The 17,529-nt window shown below is 55.6% G+C and overlaps 2 protein-coding genes across 3 annotated transcripts in view; both read right to left on the reverse strand.

The window, feature by feature from the left end:
• ASS1 (argininosuccinate synthase 1) overlaps window positions 1-4,177 on the reverse strand; it is a 53,054-nt gene extending 48,877 nt beyond the window's left edge. Inside the window, exon 1 of the mRNA XM_072748357.1 lies at window positions 4,034-4,177. The gene's annotated coding sequence lies outside the window, so the exon portion shown is untranslated. The remainder of the gene's footprint in view (window positions 1-4,033) is intronic.
• An 8,101-nt stretch (window positions 4,178-12,278) lies between these two features.
• Window positions 12,279-17,529, reverse strand: part of HMCN2 (hemicentin 2) — a 146,287-nt gene continuing 141,036 nt past the window's right edge. For both annotated transcript variants that reach the window (XM_072748358.1, XM_026009226.2), the window contains exons 93-97: window positions 16,636-16,764; window positions 15,773-16,093; window positions 15,108-15,227; window positions 14,070-14,196; window positions 12,279-13,069 (exon numbers count right to left, since the gene is read on the reverse strand). In XM_072748358.1, the coding sequence (XP_072604459.1) occupies window positions 12,724-13,069; window positions 14,070-14,196; window positions 15,108-15,227; window positions 15,773-16,093; window positions 16,636-16,764 (1,043 nt within the window). In that variant the 3' untranslated portion in view covers window positions 12,279-12,723. The remainder of the gene's footprint in view (window positions 13,070-14,069; window positions 14,197-15,107; window positions 15,228-15,772; window positions 16,094-16,635; window positions 16,765-17,529) is intronic.

Here is a 17,529-nt window from a genome sequence, read left to right on the forward strand (position 1 = left end):
CACTGGTATCCCTCCTGCCCCCTCCCCCAAGGCACCCAGTGAAGGACCTCCTTCCCCAGCCAGCAAGATCCCTGGGCTGAGTAATGTGACTGCTGCCTGTCTCCGGGAGTGGAAACTAATGGAGCTGAGGCCTCGATGTGGGAGTTGGAGGTGGGGAGAGGAGCAGGAAGGAATAGCAGTCACTGCCCAGTGGGACCCACTACGGGTAAAGCACAGTGGCTGGATCCTCCAGGCTGGTGTTCAAGTGGCTTTGGCTGCTCATCTGCAAAATGGGGATGAGAATAGCCCATCGGTCCACAGGGAAGCCATCGAGGATTCAGTGGGATTCTGGGGGGAGCATCCAGAGCTGGGTACCCAAGCCCGTACTCCCTAGACTCTCCTTACCACTGTCACAGCTAAGCTCAGGCCTGTCCCTCACTCCCCAGGGCTCAACTAGCCACCTCTACAACCTGAAAACCATTCTGGTTCTGACACCCCAGGACTCTGGTTTGCCTGCCTGCCTGGGGGAAGTGTTTAGCCAATCCTTGCCCCTGCCCCACCCTCCTTGAAGGGCCCAGGGTAGGTTTCCCCAGGTCCTGGGCACAGGCCCAGTGTCCCTGTCCAAAACATCTCTGTTTCTCCCCTCCCATGTTAGCCCTGACATCTTTCAACAGAAAAGCAACACCTGGGAAGAGGGAAAAAAGATGATCTCGTGCCAAGATGCCTGGCAGCTTGGCCTGAGTTGGCAAGGAAGGTGGCATTCTCCGTGGCCCCAGCCAGAGCCATCCCCACTGATTTCCAGGGAGGGTGCGAGGCCAGCCTTGACTCTCGCTTGGTTCTAAAGAAGCCCATGTGCTCTAAAATGTCAGAGCTGGACCAATGGCAAGAGCAGATACTGTGCTCGGTGCCACACGAGGGCCATTTCAAGGTGGAGACTATTATGACCACATGGGGCTCAGCAAAGGTAAGTGACTTCGTAAGGGCCGCAAGCTAGCGGATGGCAGTGTTGGCACAGAAGCTGAGGCTGACCGCAGACCACCTGCTCTTTCCTGCTCCATGCCCTATACACTCTGGACTCTAGGAGGCCACAGATCACACCTCCCTCACTTTCTGTCTTCCAGAAAACAAAACCCCCAACGAATCATCACCAATAAATAGTATATTTCTCTGCGTCAGGGATGTAGCCTGGCAAACATTCTTCCGGAATCCCTCCCTGACATTCTAACTCAGCTGAGCTCGGTTGTTACAGTTTTTGAAAACTCGCTCCCCTGAGGCCAGGAAAATTCTGACTTTGGGGTTTCCTCATTCTAGGGCTACAGCCCCTGTCACCCTCGCTCCCCTGAGGCCAGGAGAATTCTCTATAACTTTGGGGTTTCTTCATTCTAGGGCTGCAGCCCCTGTCCCTTTCGGGGCTTCCTTTATGCTCTACAGAGCTAGGCTGCAATTTTGCACTCTGACCAGGAGGTGCCGCTGTCGGGTTTCAGCCCCACCCTGTGCTTGACAGGTTCAGCTCATCCTCACATCCTTGGGAGACAGGGGAGGGATTTTCTTCCCAATTGACAGATGAGGAAGCTGAGGTCGAGGGGCTTGCCTTAGGCTAGACACTGAGCTGGCTCTTGGCCACGGGAGCCTGAGAATCAAATCTGAAACACTGGCTCCGTTTGAGGACAGTGATACTGCAGCAAACTCCTTCTATCCAGGCAGGGTTAGGGGTCGTTTGAGAGCCTGCCTGGGCCAGGAAGGTTGAGTCGCTGCTTCTGGTGCAAAGGTCCTGAGACAGGATGGAAGGGAGACTAAGTAGATCTCACCAGACTCTGGTAAGGGACATGCAAGCTCCTAAGAGCATTTGGAGCTCGTGGAGGAAAGAAGAGTGCATTCATTCGTTGATTCTATTAAAAATATTAAAAAGCCTATGGGTGCATGGCCTACCCCCAAGTCTGGGAGTGGGGCAGGGGGCACCTACAACCTGCTGGAACATGCCAGGGCCTGGAAGATCAACCCTGCCTGCAGTGTTAGACCAGAGCTCAGGGCCTTAGACCCTGCATTCCAGGGAGTTGGTTTATTTACACACGGGTGCCCGTAGGCAAGGTGCTCACTTCAGGGGTGTGTGCTCCAGTGAAGGCATCTGGCTGTCCTGGCTCACCTCCCAGGACCCAGGGGGCTAAGATGAAATGGGACATGGGAAAGTGCTTGCCCAGCAGGTGAGTCTGGGCGTGGCCCCCGCTCCGGGAGTCAGGCTCTGGGCCCCAAACCAGGGGAAACGGCTAGCAGCACAGCCAAGTGACCACAAAGCCGGAGCAAAAGGGCAGGTGGTGGGGCACATGTGAGGACTCAGAGGACCTCAGACCGTGCAGAGTGAAGGCCTCTTCCAGGGCCTCGCTAATCAGTGGGCAGCCTTCATCATTCCATCAACTCGTACTGGGCAGAGCCAGAATTGCTTCTCAGCAGAGGTGGCTCCAACTGAGGCAGGTCCCTGACTCACCTTGCCTTGCCCTACCTCACCCCACCCCACCCTGGGCTCCCCTGCCTGGGTTTTGAGAGGGGGCGATGGAAGGGAGCCTTTTTTTTTTTTTTTTTTTAAAGATTTATCTATTTATTGAGAGAGAGAGAGCAAGCACAGAGAAGGAGAGGGAGAAGCAAACTCTCTGCTGAGCAGGGAGCTGGATGCTGGGCTGGATCCCAGGACTCTGGGATCATGATCTGAGCCATTTCAGATGCTTCACCGACTGAGCCACCCAGGCGCCCTGGGGAGGGAGTTTAGGATGAAGACTCCACCGGTCTCTTTGGTCCATCACCAAAGTTCCCATCCCTTTGGTGGCTCTTTCCGTCTCTGGGGTCTCTCTCCCCACCAAAACCTTCAGTAGGAGGGCAGACAACTTACCTCCTGTTCCATGTCCCTAGTTTACTGCTCCAGGGAAGGCATGGCCCAGACAGTTAATGAGCGAATGGACTCAGGCACAGCTCTCAACAGTCTACAGAGACTGTCCCACAGTCTCTTACTGTCTCCTGAGCCCTGAGCCTGCGGCAGCTCGGACAGATGGAGAAACTGAGGTTTGGGTTAGCTGGCAGATGACCCAAGGCCTCCCCTGGTGGTGTCTGCCATCCCGGCTTGAGTGGGCTGGCTCCAGAATGTGCCCTGCCACCCGCCCGTGGGCTGGGAAGGAAGATCAAAGCCTAGGGCCTATTTGATCCGTCTCTGGGGGAAAGGACAGGTTTGTTCTTGCCTGAGGCGTGCAGCCAGACGGCGGTGCTCCGGAGGAGACGCCCCCACTGCGCAGAAAGGAACACCGAGGTGGCCGGGTCACGGGAGCTCCCCAAAGAGCCCAGGCGGGACGGGAGGGGAGTTTCCTCCATTTCCTAATGGCCCTCCCGCCCCGGAGGGCGCAGCCGCGCAGGGGCCAAAGACAACAGCCACCCGGACGGCGCACGCTTCCTGCGGAGCGGCCCCTCCCGCCCCACCTGGGCGCAGGGCGCTAACCCCGCTCGGGAGGCGGAGACGCGCGTCCCCTGCAGGGGAGGGAGCGCGGCCACACTCGAGACTCGGGCCGCAGCCCAGCTGCCCGGGGAAACTGAGGCTCGGGGCTGTGGAAGGGGGCCCATACGCCCAAGCCCCGGGGCGAGGGGCAGAGGGAGGGCTGGAACTCTGGTTTCCCGCAGAGAAAGAGAGGGACGGGGTGGGGGTGGCCAGAGGGGGCGAGAGAACCCGGGAACCCCACACCCTCCGGACTCCCAGGGTCTCCATGGGGCTGGGCTCCGGCAGAGAGGAAGCTGGATTAGAGACGGGAAGTCCAGAAAGGACCTCGGCCCCCGACCCAGCCCCCCTCAGGGCCGCAGACGCGGGCCCGGCCCCACCCCCGAGGGACCCGGGAATCCCATCGCGCGGCGCCTGAGCGCGGTGGCCCCAGGCTCGGCCTCCTTGCCCCCCGCCCCCCGCCCAGGTGCAAGCCCCGGGGCGCGCTCCCTTCGGCCTCCTCGGCTGACTGTCGGCGGGGCCCGGGGCAGGGTGGCCTTGGCGAGGCGTGGGAGTGGGGGTCTCGGGCCGGGGGCTCCTTACCGTGGGCCGGGCGGCGGTGGCAGGCGGCGGAGCAGGGCCGATCGCGTCGTGAATCCTGGGTTATAAACACCGGGCCGGGGGCAGGGCCGGGCACCGGGGACACGTGGGGGGGACGCGCGCGACAGGCCCCGCCCCCGGGCCCGGCCCCCGAGCGGAGCCGCTGGGCGTCCCCGCCACCTGCGGGGGGGGGGGGGCGGGTCTCCCCCTCCCTCCTCGCCCGCCCCTTGGCCCTCCCGCCCTCGCCGGGCCCCAGCCCCCAGCCCCCACCCCGCGGGGCTCCCAGTGCCGCCGGGGCGCACGGGCTCAGCTCGAGGCCCGGGGCGTGTCGCCCTGGCCCGCGGGCGGGCGGCTCCTTGGGGCCCGGCTGTGGCTGGACCGCGCGACTGGCAGGCTGACTTTGTGCGGCCAGGGACTTGCCACCGCTCCGTGGGGGGAGTGGGAATAAAGGTCCCTTAGGTGCGGTGAGTTTCGTGTCCACTTCGATCTCGTGGTGGCCTTTCTGCCGACCTCCAGACCCCTCCCTTCCCCCAACGTAGCTCCCGGGAGCTGGAGCCCAGGTGGAGGTGGCACCAGAAGGTCGGGATTTCACCCCTCGGTCCAGGGCTGGTTCTTGGCTGTCTTCAGAGGCTGGCGCCTGACCAAACTCCCTAGGGCGCCCGGTTAATAGAGAATAGAAGACCGGCCAGCTCCTAAGCCTTTGGACCGCAGGAGTTCACAATTGAGGTTCACAGCAGTGAAGCTTCTTGTTTGCAAATAAAGCAAGGAGGCATTGCTGCCCCAGTCTGGCCTTCAGAAGGTTCTGTGCGTCAGAAGTTTGCCAGCCTGGTTCAGAGGCCTCAAAGCACCAATCACGGCAGCCCACAACTGAGTAAAATAGCAGGTGCCCACCTGTTCAAGGCAACTCCATGGTTAGGACTGATTGAGGGCACTCTCAGCCCTGAACCACCACCCCCCCCCCCAGCCCCCAGGAGGTGGGAGTCCCCAGACTAATATTGCTGGTTTGCCATTCAGCCATCTCCTAAAAGTGGGGATGAGGTGTGGGCGGGTAGCTGGTGGTAAGGAGGCAGTCCTGTCCCAGGCCCCTTCCTGCAACGAAGAAGCAGCCAGAGAAGGGGACCCTTCTCTGCAGAGAGGGGTGAAGGCTGCTCTCTTAGTCACTGCATCCTTCTGCCAGTCGGTTCCCCCAACCAGTACCTGAGCACTCCTGCCTGGCCACCAAGCACATCCGCCAGGCGAGTAGCTGTGAGTCCATCAGGAAGGAAAAGGCGTCAGACCAATTCACAAGGAAAGCCACAGCTTTCAGTTCCCATGAACCACAGAGCTACTAGCTTCTGGTACCCAAACCCCAGAAGAGGCTGCAATGGCAAGGAGGCCCTTAAGAGCTGCATGGGGCCGGTGGCCTGAGGGGCCTTCCTGCCAGGAGACAGGTGGGCAGCTGGCCCCCTTAGCCTTCTCACTGAGCCATCTCTGGGCCTCACAGAGCCCCTGGCCTTCCATGGGAGCAGAAAGCAAGTGTGGAACAGCTAAAACCACACACCTGCAGGGGGTCGTGCAGGTTGGGCAGCTTCCTTCTCCAGCAGAAGCCGGGAAGGTGGGGGAGCATTCCCACTGTCCTCTGTCTCCATCCTATGATTTTGTGCTGGGTCTTTGTATCTTCCTTTAAGACGTCACTGCCCTTTGAGAAATTTGGGGAGAGTGTGGGTGCACAGGGACTGCTTCCTTGGAGTTTTTTTTTACAGAGGAAGTGCAGAAGGAAACTGAGGCAGTAAGGCCTGATGTTCCCCCAAGCTCCTCCAAAGCCAATGGTGGCCGCAGAGAGAAGCCCCATTACCCAGACCTTAGAAAGAGGGTGGGGTGAGGGATGAGCCCCTGCCAGTCTAGGATAGATGGTGGGGGGCAGCGGGGGTGAAAGAGGAAGTAAGGTCGTCTAGTTGGATCTGGGGCATGACTGCACCCCTTGTGGTTATCACCAAGCACTGTTTTATTCACCTGACCTTCACCTGATCCTCACAACTACCCTATATGAAGTAACTGTGACTGTTATCCCCATTTTACAGACAGGATCCTGCAGGACAGAGAGGAAGTGTATCTTCCCCAAGGCCACACAGCCTGTTAGTGGCAGAGCAGCACTACACCCCAGTGTCAGAAGCTCTGGCCAAACCCTCTGTTTTACCTCAAGCTTGAGTTGAATTGGTAGAGGTACCAGGGTCTCAGTCTCAGGGTCACACTGTGGGGACCTTTAGTCTCTGCAGCCAAAATGGCTCCAGTCCAGGGGACTGTCCCTTCCTGACGCACAGGTGCTGGTGATATTAAGGACAGTGATGTCACAGCTCTCCTGAAAGGAAAACGAGCCCAACTGCCAGGAGGTGTCCTGCCCACTGGGCACCAGGGTGGATGAGAGGCGAGATCAAGGCCAGGGTGGACTGGCCGGCTCTCTCATGAGCCACTTTCCACCTGCACCCCTTCGTCCAGCCCTGGCCCAGCCCTTACCCTGCAGAGCAGGTCCCAGGTCCAGCAATGGGGCGTGGCCAGGGGGGATCCCCTACTTGGGGCCGAGCCACTGTTTCCTTTGCCTTTCACCCACACCCAGGTCAGGGCTCCTCAAGGAGTCTATACACCTTCTAGTAAGTAATCTTGTGTGGTGCCTTTAAAAATACAGCAGCACTGAGGCCTGACCAGGGGAGAAACTGAGGTGCTGGAGTCTGGGAGTTCATATCTTCTATTTGTATCCGGAGTCTGCCCCTTCCTTTCTATCTGCACTTTCTCCACATTGGCCATCATCTGCTCTTATTCAGACCATTGTTATAGCCTTCTTTATCATTTCTCTGCTTCTTTGGTTTCCCATTCCTCCCTCCCTCAAATCCTTTCTCCACCCAAGAGCAGAGAGTTCTTCAAAACTCAGAACAAGTCACTCCCTTCTTAAACCTTTTTGTGGTTCATTCTCCCCTATAGTTCCTGGTTGTTCTAGCAACATTAGTTGAAAACTTTCCTTTCTGCATTGAATTACATTGGCACATTTGTTGAAAATTAGTTGACCATGTAAGTGTGGATATGTTTCTGGACTCCCTCTTCTGTTCCATTGATCTGTTTATTTATCCTTATATGCTAATACTACACCATCTTGATTTCTACAGCTTTATAGTAAGACTTCAAGTCAGATAGTGTGTATCTTCCAATTTTGTTATGTTTCAAAATTATTGTGTCTACTTTGCATTTCCGTATAAATAATAGAAACAGATTGCCAGTTTATAGAAAAAGCCTGCTGGGATTTTGATTGGGGATTGCAATAATTATATATCAGCTTGAGGGTGGGGAATGGACATTTTTAATGATACTGAGTTTTTCAATCCATGATCATGGTACATCTCTCTAGTTATTTGTATCTTCTTAAAGTTTCCAGCATTTAAAAAGACTTCAAACTGTTTATTGGAAAGTATTACTTGCTATTTACATGAGCAATGAGAAAGAAACTCAAATAGGCCAATCTATAGGAGGTTACATCTTGAGATGATCTTCGTTTGCTTTAAATGGAAAGTGTATCTTTAAGATAGTGAAATATACATCCTAGAGTGTCACAAAATGACGTCTTTATTCAATGTGTGATTGCAGGTAAGAGTCTTTTAAGGAGATAGACTAGCAGGACCTGAGTTAGAGGAGCTGGAGTTTTGTAAGTTCCTTGCAGGTGATGAAGTCTTCCAAATAAACTAGGTGGGGCTGGACATCCTTCAGTTGGGAAAGTATGCAGTGATTTTGGGAAAGGCCTGGGGTCTGTGGCTTCTCATGCTGGAAGAAATAGGGCTTCTTGGAGTCACAAATATGGCTACTTCAGAGCTCAGCTTTGAAGTGGATATTTTACTGGATAGGTTGGATGACTTGCCAGGTAGAGGCCTATTCTCAGGCAAACGGCCAAGTCTTCTACTCAGAGAAGAGGAAAACCTGGCAGGTTGATGCATCTTTGATGGGTGCTATAAAAGACCTTAATTTCAGTGAGAGTGCCAAAGGATCCATCTTGGTTCAGATATCTGAGCAATATTTTGTTGTTTTCAGTGTAAAGTTCTTGCTTATCTTTCATTAGACTTATTTCTAAGTATTTTAAGTATTTTGATACTATTGTACATCATGTTTCAAATTTCATTTTCTGTCATTTGTTGCCAGTATATAGAAATATGACTGATTTTTGTACATTTGCCTTATATTCTGCAACCTTGGTAATGTCACTGATTAATTTCAGTAGATACTTGTAAATACCTGAGGATTTTCCATGTAGACAATAACATTGTCTGTGAATAGAGGCAATCTTACATTTGCCTATATTATCGTTATACCTCTTCTTCTTGCCTTATTGCAATGGTGAGGATCCCCAGTATAATGCTGAATAACAATGGTTAGGGTGGCTATCCTTGCATTGTTCATGATCTTAGAGGAAGGCATCCATTCAGGCTTTCACTGATAACTATGTTAGTGCAGGTTTTCTGTAGATGCATTTCATCAGGTAAAGAAACTCATGTTTATTTAGTTTGTTGGGAGTTTTTATCATGAATAGAGGCTGAATTTTGTCAAGTGCTTTTTCTGCATCTACTGAGACGATCATATGATTTTCTATTTATTCTATAAATATGGTAAATTACATTGATTGAATTTCACGTGTTGAACCAACCTTGCATTCCTGGAATCGTTATATCTCAATAAAGTTGATTTTTAAGTTTTTAAGGGAAAAAAAAGGAGTTAGAGGAGCTTAGGGTTGAAAGAGACATAAAGGACGCACTTAATAACAACATGTGGACCTTATTCAGATCCTGATTTTTTTAAGCATAAGAGAAATCCTCTTTGTGAGCACTTGGAAATTGAACACAGATAGGATCTTTAATGATGGCAAGGAATTACTGCTGATTTTTTTTTTTTTTACTATATATGATAATGGTATTGTCGGTAAGGGGATTTTATTGAGATCTTTTTAAGTTTTAGAGATATATTCTGAAATATTAATGAATTAAAGGTTTTTTTTTATATATGACTTTGATGGTTCCTCATCACTCTTAGCATCAAATCTTGAGCCCTGTAATTCCTCCTTGGTCCTCACCCACCACATCCTGATTGCACTGGCCTGTCTGTGATTTCTTCAGCGTGTCAAGCTCTTTGCATTATGGTCTCTGAATTTACTGTTCCTTGGCAATGTCTCTCTGACCCCTCCTGTCCTTCCACCAGGTCTGTGCCTTGTTAGTTGCTATCTCTCATGCTTGCACATAATAGATGCCTGAAGTTTCAGTGATAAAATGAAGGAACACAAGGGCTCTAGTCCCTTCTTCCTCTCCCTGCTGCTGTTGTCTTAGATCGTTATCACCTCTCACCTGTACTGTGCTGCACCTGTCTTTCTGGCTATGCTCACCGCCCCCTCTAATCCACTCTGTACACTGCAGCCAGGGTGGCTTTTCTAAGTGTCAGCTCTGACTCTTGTGGCCACTTGTCTGAATATAGATACAGCCTGTGCATCTAACCAAGGAGTAGGCCCCTCTTGTCTTTTATCTCTCCTCTGCCACTCAGGGCCTCTGCACCTGCCAGTCACAAAGAGACCGGGGAGTGTGGAGGCTCCAAGTACCTCACCCCACAACTATCTCATAGTTGGTGCCAGATACCACCTTGCTGCTGCCCAGGCCTGGGTGCTGGCTCCAGGAAAAAGAGTGTCCTCTAGCCAGGTTGCCAGTCCCTGCCCAGAGGGAACACAGAGTCCAGTTGTTGGGTTCTTGGAAAAACTGCATCAGAGAGTTTAATGAGTGACCTGCAGGGCTGTTTACCACCATTGATGGTGCAGGACAGCCTCAGCCCGGAGGTCAGGTGATTCTAGGGGGCTGGGTGGCTGGATGAGGCCTTGGCCAATGACTGCCTGCCAGCAGCTGGAAAAGCAGAAGTGGAAAACACTCCTTTGGAGCTGGCTCCAGTTGCAGCTCCCCAGGGAGCCTCCTCCTCTACTCTAGGACCATCCCTGTGGATGTGGGCAGGGGTGGGTGGCGTTGGGGGTGGGGTGGGGTGCACAAGACACAGATCACAGCCCAGATCCAGCCCAGATCCGGAATCACAGCCCAGATCCAGGCCAAGTCTGCCACCGGCTCACTGTAAGACATTGAGCAATCACTCCTTTCCACCAGCGTCAAATTGAAATTTAGAAGGTGGGGGAGGAAGGAGGCAGAACTGAATGGATAGACACTCCCTTGGCAGCTTTTCAGGTCTTGAATTGCCATGGTCCCTCCTCTTCATCCTGCTCCTGGCCTTCCTTCTCCTCCCCATCCTCCTTTCTTGGGGAGTGGAGGTAGGGAAGCCTGCAGGCCAATGCCCCTGGGCTGTTAAGAGTTAGAATTGAATTCTTTGAATTCTTTTCCCCTCCAGGCTGTGTGAGCCTAGATTGGTGGCTCACCTTCTCTGAGCCCCCATTCCTTCATCTTTGAAATGGGCATACTCTTTCTTACTTCTGGATTTCCTGGGAGAATTAAAACTCAGGTCCGTAAGGCACTGGACATTCAATAGATGGTTTACAAATATGAAGGGCCAGGGGAAGACTGGGAAGCAGCAGGCAGAAGACAGCAGGGGTGACAGACAAGTTGGTACCTCCCCTTCACAGGTCTCACCTCTGCAGTGCCTCACCCTGGGACTGACCTTTTCATGGGCTCCATAAAAAAATTAACAGCCCAGCAAATGGCAGGGCTCAAGTTGTGACCTATGGCCCTTAGGATTGCACAAAGAAGGTCCTCACAGGTGGGCGCTGAACAAATGGGTACCCAGGTTTGGAGGACCCCCCCTCCCTTGAATTTCTCCTCCACTCAGCCTGAAATCCTACCATTAGTGACTTCGGTGGCTTAAAGCAGGGGTGGCAAACTACAGTCCCCACCAGTTTCTGTAAAGCCTGCAAGCTAAGAACGCTTTTTGCATTTGTAAATGGTTGGAAATAAATGAAAGGCAGATTATTTCATGACATGTGAAAATGATATGAACTTCAAACCTAAGTGTCCAGTAATAGTTTTATTGGAACACAGCCATCCTCATTCATTCGTGTGCTGGCCCTGGCTCTCTGGCCCTGCACCGGTGAGGGGAGTGGTTACAGCACAGGCTGTGTTTTGCAAAGCCCAAAGCATTCCCTATCTGGCCTTTTATGGGAAAAGTTTGCAGACCCCTGGTTTAAACAAAACTAAAACCAAAACTAAACTAAACTAAACAGCAAACCAGCTCTGAAAGTGGAAGTGCCCTGGGAAGATTCAGGTGGGCCTGTTGGATGGCAGTCAGGCATCCCAGTCTAACTATTAACCCTCACCTATCTAGCAAATGGCTGGGTCAGTCATGTCCCCTCTCTGAGACCTCATTTTCTCCATCTGTCAAATGGACACAGTGATTTCCTGTTTAATCCAGCATTGGTGGAAGTCTCTGTTTACGTATACTGATTGTCATCCACCTCTTAATAAGAAATATGCCAGACAGCTTTCCTTCTTGCCCAGATGAGGAGAGCATGAGGATGCGAAGGGGGAGGTGACAGTGTCACACTGATCAAGGGGAGCAGGGAGGAAGGGTCTCTCCTTTTCAAACTAGGTGCAAAAGAGCGCCTTTCTGTCAGAGGCCGTGGCCAAGGGCAGCTGGCAACAGGGTTGCCAAGGCAAGGGCTGTAGCTAGTCCAGGGTGGGGTCAGGAGGGTGGGAGGTCAACCAGCGCCCTGCAGTTCGGTGGAGTCCCTGGAGACTCAGACCCTATCCCAGCACACTGGAGACACGCCAATACATACATAGATGTTCTAATCCTGTCCCCAGTTCATCCATCAAAGCCAAAGTCCCTGCAATGGCACAGAGAGGCCCCAAGGATCTGACCCAATACCTTTACCCTTTTTTTAAAAAAGATTTTATTTACTTATTCATAAGAGATACAGAGAGAGAGAGAGAGAAAGAGAGAGAGAGAGAGAGAGAGAGGCAGAGATACAGGTAGAGGGAGAAGCAGGCTCCATGCAGGGAGCCCGTTGTGGGAATCAATCCCGGGACTCCAGGATCACACCTGGGCCAAGGCAGGCACTGAACCACTGAGCCACCCGGGGATCCCCTACCTTTACCTTTCTGATCACAACTCACTCTTTCCTTCCCCCAGCTCACCACACCCCCAGCCTCCCCCACCTTCTTGCAGAGTGTCCAGGACTGCTGGACCAGAAGGGTGGCGGCCTTCCCACCAACCAAAGCCCCTCCTTACCAAAGCAAAATAACCGGAGGAAGAAGTCGAATTGGTTGAAAGAAAACATTTTTATATTATACATACAACACGGGGCTCAGGATGACAGTGCCAGCTGTGGGCGGAGGACACAGGGGCTGTCCCTCCCCTGGGGCCTCCGGGTGCTGGGTCCCAGCCAGGTCTCCCTGGGGCGTGGGGCAAGCCTGGAGGAGCGGGTCAGACAAGCAGGCTTCCCCCTGGTGCTGTCGGCTGCTTCACCGCCTAAGGGTGGCCGTACACTCTGCTGCTGAGCTCCGCATCCACGGGTCCTCGCTGTCCCGGGGGTCAAGGCCGCACGCAGGGTCCTGTTTGCTGAAGCGCTCGATGACGCACGGGGGTGGGAGATGACGTGGCTCGCCACAGCCCACGGCCAGGGGGCCCCCTGCGCGGTGGGGGCTGGGCCGTGTCCCCCAGCCCCGAGGTCACTGGCCCAAAAGCTGCTGCCAGGGACCACGCCCTCAGTAGGGATAAGGGGACACCGCGATGAGCAGGACGAAGACGCTCTGGTGGCGCGGCGCGGCGGCGCGCACGGTGAGCCGGTAGAGGCCGGCGCGGGTGAGCGCGCGGCGGGTGTAGACGGCGCCGTGGCCGGCGCGCAGCGGGCGCAGCGCGAAGGGGCTGCGCGGGTCGGGCTCGAGCACGCTGAGCTCCGTGCGGTTGGCGGGGACGCCGGCCTCCGAGAAGGCGGCGAGGCGGGCCACGTCGTGGTGGGCGCGCACGCCCAGGGGCAGCGGCAGCAGCTTGTACTGCAGCGTCGAGGGGCCGCCCGCGCTGCAGTCCTGCGAGCAGCGTCGGAAACACGTCCTGCGGGCGGGCGGGACAGACCGAGCGACTCGGGTGGCCGACAGAGCGCTGAGCGCCGTCCCAAGCCCCGCAGTTCTCCTGCGCGCTGCTCGCCCCCGCGCCTCCTCCGCAAGCACCACTGTTAGCCCACTCCAGAGATCAGCAAACTGAGGCCCAAAGAAGCCAGAGACGTGCCCCCTCCCATGGGATCGGGTCCCCTAATCCCATCGGACTTCCTCAGCCCACGCCCCAGGGCAGCCTGGTGGGCACACATTTTGGGGTCCTCCAGGTCCGCCGGGAACCCCAGGGCTGAGTTACCTGCTCTGGATTTGGAACGAGAGAGGAGGTCTCAAAGACGCGTGTTTAGCTTTGCCAAGGACATGCACGCCCTCCCCACTCCCTGCGGCCTGGGCTTCCTGACTGGCAGAGTCTAGGGCAAGTCACTTTCCCTAACTGCCATGGCTCCAGCTTGTCTGGACCTCGACCTTGTCGCCGAGGTCCCCATATCTGTGCATCTTTAGGAGTCCCTTTAGTAGCCACAGTGAGTGACTCGGAGGAAATGTGTCTTGTGTTTGTGTGCCAGTGCGTGTCGGAGTCCTAGGGTTTTGTGGGGGCATTTTGTGTGTGTATGTGTGTGTGTGTGTGTCCCCATGTATAGGGTTTTATGTACATAGTCATGTGTCTCACATGTACATCTCCAATTCTCTCCGGCCTCTGAGTGCCCCCTGCTCCACCCAGAGCCTCCAGCTGCAGCATCACTGCAGTAAATGCCAGTGTCCAGGTGAGTGTGCACCCCGCGTGGCTGCAGGAAGGTGCTCTTTATGAGGGCACACTGCCCTGTGGGCATAGATGTCCCACTCAGGAATTCTGGCAGGGTCGATCCCACTGGCCCTAAGAGGGCCCCTGCCTGACACATGGCCTTTCTGGAGGAAGAGTCTGGCGGTCCAAGAGCCAGAATGGAAGCACCCAGCTCCTGGCAGACAATGTGCCCCAATTCACCCTCAGCCTACTCAACCCTTACCCTGGGCTGGAGCCTTGACGGTAGGTGGCCGGACATGGCGTGTCCACACACTGGTAGCTGCCGCGGGTGTTAAAGCACATCTGGCTGGGCCCACACTCAATGCCATCCTCCTCACACTCGTTGATGTCTGGGTGGGGGAGGTTGGCAAAGAGATGCGAGTGAAAAAGTGAAGAGAAGTGGAAGGGCCCAGGGCAGGAACCACAGAAGGCATGGGAGTGGGGGCTAAGCAGGAGAGAAATGCCTTCAGAGGACCAGCGAGGGAGGCAGCTCCTCCCCCCTTGAACCCAACCACCTTGATCTATAGACTGCCCAGCTGGCAGGCTCCAGGCACCTCCCCATCTCCCCAGGTGGGCAACCCTGGGAATCTACTGAGCCTTGGAGCTGGTTGTAGGGTCTGGAGGAGGTGAGAGGCTGCCCTTGGGCAGACAGGTGCCCACTGCCCGTGACCCCTGTCTGCCCCGGTGGAAGCCATTGAGGACATTTATAGATCCTCAGGCAGAGAGTGATGGTCGGAGACAGGCAAGGCAGGCCGATTCCCACTTTACGGGGCTGGGGTGAAGGGCATGGCTGGCCCCAGCCCTGGAGCACAGTAAGGAGAGTGGCTTGGAGTGTTAGGCTTGGGAGTTAGGGGACTCCCCTGCTTGGGTGTTAGGAGACTCCGCTGCTCCTACTAGCAGCTGCTGCCTTGCTGGAATGCTGTCTCCATGCCCGCCCTCCACATATCCAGACGTTTAGGGGAGGACTGTGTTAGCCCCACTTCACCAGGAGGCTGAGGCTCAGAGAAGCGATGTGAGCTGCCCAGGGATGCACAGCAGAGCTGTGATGGACCTCCAGGACCGCTCTCAGAGCCTGCCCATGCAACCTCTTAGTTACTGTGTGGAGTGTGGCTTCCAGCCTGGCTGTGGGCACCTAGGGTGCTCTGAGCTCCTCTCCCTGCCTCACCCTCACATGAGATGGTTGAGAAGTGGCTGGAGAGAGCCACCTCTTCCCACGAAGCCCCATCCTGACTCTTCCAGAACTGGGAGGGGCACTGCTCACCCTGGCAGTTTTTTCCGCTGGGGAGGAGGCGGTAGCCAGCGGGGCAGAGGCACTGGTAGCTGCCCTCGGTGTTTCGACAGGCGTGCTGGCACAGGTTCCTCACCCGGCACTCGTCCAGGTCTGGACCAGGCCCAGGGGTGGGGGATGGAGGCAGAGACACACACTGAGTCACAGACATTCACCAAGGCATGGGGGGTGGGGAGACACTGCTCCCGGCACAGATGCTGAAGCTTGTCTGCCCTCCACTACCTCCCCTTTGCCTCCATGGGGAGCCTGGGGGCTGTCCCTGCTCCCTGCCCCCATACCCACCAGTCCCTGTTCACAGTGTCATGTCAGCCTGCACACCTCCTTCACTCCTGCAAATCTCCTGCCCTGACTGCCTCACTCCTGCGCACCAAAAGGAGTGTTTCTCAAAAGTGGGTAAAGTGTCCTGAAGTCAAATGGTTGGGAAAATACTCCATCCCCCTCTCGGATGCCCGCTGCCCATTCTACAGCCGGGGCTTCAAGGCGGCATATGCAGCCAGGATGTAACTATCTGTATGCGCTGCCCACCCTGCTTGCTGTTGAGCCCTGGGTTTCTGTACATGGGGCGTGGTGCCCACACACCCAGCCTAGGACCACGCAGGGCACGTCCCCAGGGGATGGCTGCTGGCGTGTGGCCTTACCTGTGCAGACACCATTCTGTCGGATAAAGCCAGCGGGACACCAGGCCCGGCCCATGCTGCTCAGGGCTCCTGCGCGTGGCCGGAGGGAGACCCAGGCATGGTAAGAGCCCCCGGGGACAGGGGCACGGGGCCGCAGCCAAGGCACTAAGGGGCCCCGGTGGCTGACAGTGGTCACGTTTTGTTCACTCTGCTCTGGTGGGGTGCAGGTCTTGCCATCACGGAGGAGGGTCTGGCCCAGCGGGCACAGGCAACGGTAGCTGCCCTGGAGGTTTTGGCACTGGAAGGTGCAGGTTCTGGGCAGCTCCAGGCACTCGTTGATATCTGGAAAGGAACAGGGCCAGGTGGGATGCTGAGGGTGGCTCGGGGCTAACCGCGGCCACTCTGCCCGACGCCAACTCTCTCCTGGTCTCTCGCCTTCCCCAGAACCCAGCGTCCTCCCCCACTGCCTACAGACAGACCTCCCCACCAGCTTTCCCTCTCCTGGACCACCGCCAGCCTCTGCTGCTCAGAGGCCCCAACCTCTCCCAGCTCCGGGCCTCATCCCAGACTCCACTGTACAGCAGCACCCTGGGGAGGCCTGTTCACTCAGCTCAGCCTCTTTGGGACCCACCCGCTTCTCCCTACACTCCCCCTCCTCCTGGGCTCCCGGGGATAGTGACCTTGCTGGGTAGGGGGTGAGGTCCGGTGCCAGACGATAGCAAAACATGGATCCGGGGACATGGGGGGCGTGGGGCGATGTAATCAGTGTTAGCTGCTGCTACTCACAGAACCCAACACCACCCCACCCTGGTCATAAACGCTCTCTGCTCATGAGCCAGGCGGTACTGACCCGGGCTCCAACAAGGGGGCGAGTGTCCCCATACCTAGGCAGGGCAGGCCAGGGCCCTGGATCCGGTACCCCCTGGGGCAGCTGCAGCGGTGGCCGCCTAGGGTGTTCTCACAGAGCTGGTTGTAGTGACAGTCATCCAACTGCTCCAGACACTCATCCACATCTGGGGAGGCAGGGGTGTGGACAGAGGGGGGCTGAGCCTCCCACCCCTGCCCCCAGGAAATACAGTACGCCTCTCCATGTCTGGCCTCTTCCTCATCCCCTCTTCCAACTTCAGTGCCACCAGGTGGAATGCCAGGGTTTGAACCACCTCTCCTAGTTATGCCAGCTTTGGAGAGTAAGAAGGTTGTAGGTCCGAAAAGAAAGCAGGGGCTTAAAAGGTGGGCTTTGGAGGCAGCGTCCCAGGTTTGGGCCAAGCGCTGCCATATCTCTAGGTCCTTGAGCAAGTAGCTCTCACTCTCCCAGGCTTGGTTTTCTTATCTGTGAAGAGGCGTCAGGGTGGGACCTCTCCCTGGGGTCAGGGGGAAAAAACTGGATCACATGCAAGAAGGTGGTAGGAGCTGGTTCAGGGAAAGAGCTCTAAGAGCTGGAGAGAAGGAAGGAAGTGAGGGCGGAAAGGAGGCAGAGGAGCCGTGTGGGTGGAATGGACACTTCAAGAGCCCTGGGGTCACTTCCTCTTCTGAGTTCCCCTGCACTTTGCCCCTGCGCTAGGTGGTCCTACCACTCAGAGGAGCCTGAGGACCCATGATCATGAAGTTCTAGAACACTGGAGCAAGAAAGGCCATACAGGTTGCCAATCCAGGGCAGCTCCTGAGTTTCATCTCAAAGGCTAATTGCAGCTGATTCACAGTGGCTGCTGGAGAAGCTGCGTTGAGTAGGATTCAGAGGTTGTCTTTAGGCCGGCTGGGCCTCAATCCATGAGGGAACC

This window comes from Vulpes vulpes, chromosome 2 (genome assembly GCF_048418805.1).
Source record: "Vulpes vulpes isolate BD-2025 chromosome 2, VulVul3, whole genome shotgun sequence".
NCBI lineage: Eukaryota > Metazoa > Chordata > Mammalia > Carnivora > Canidae > Vulpes > Vulpes vulpes.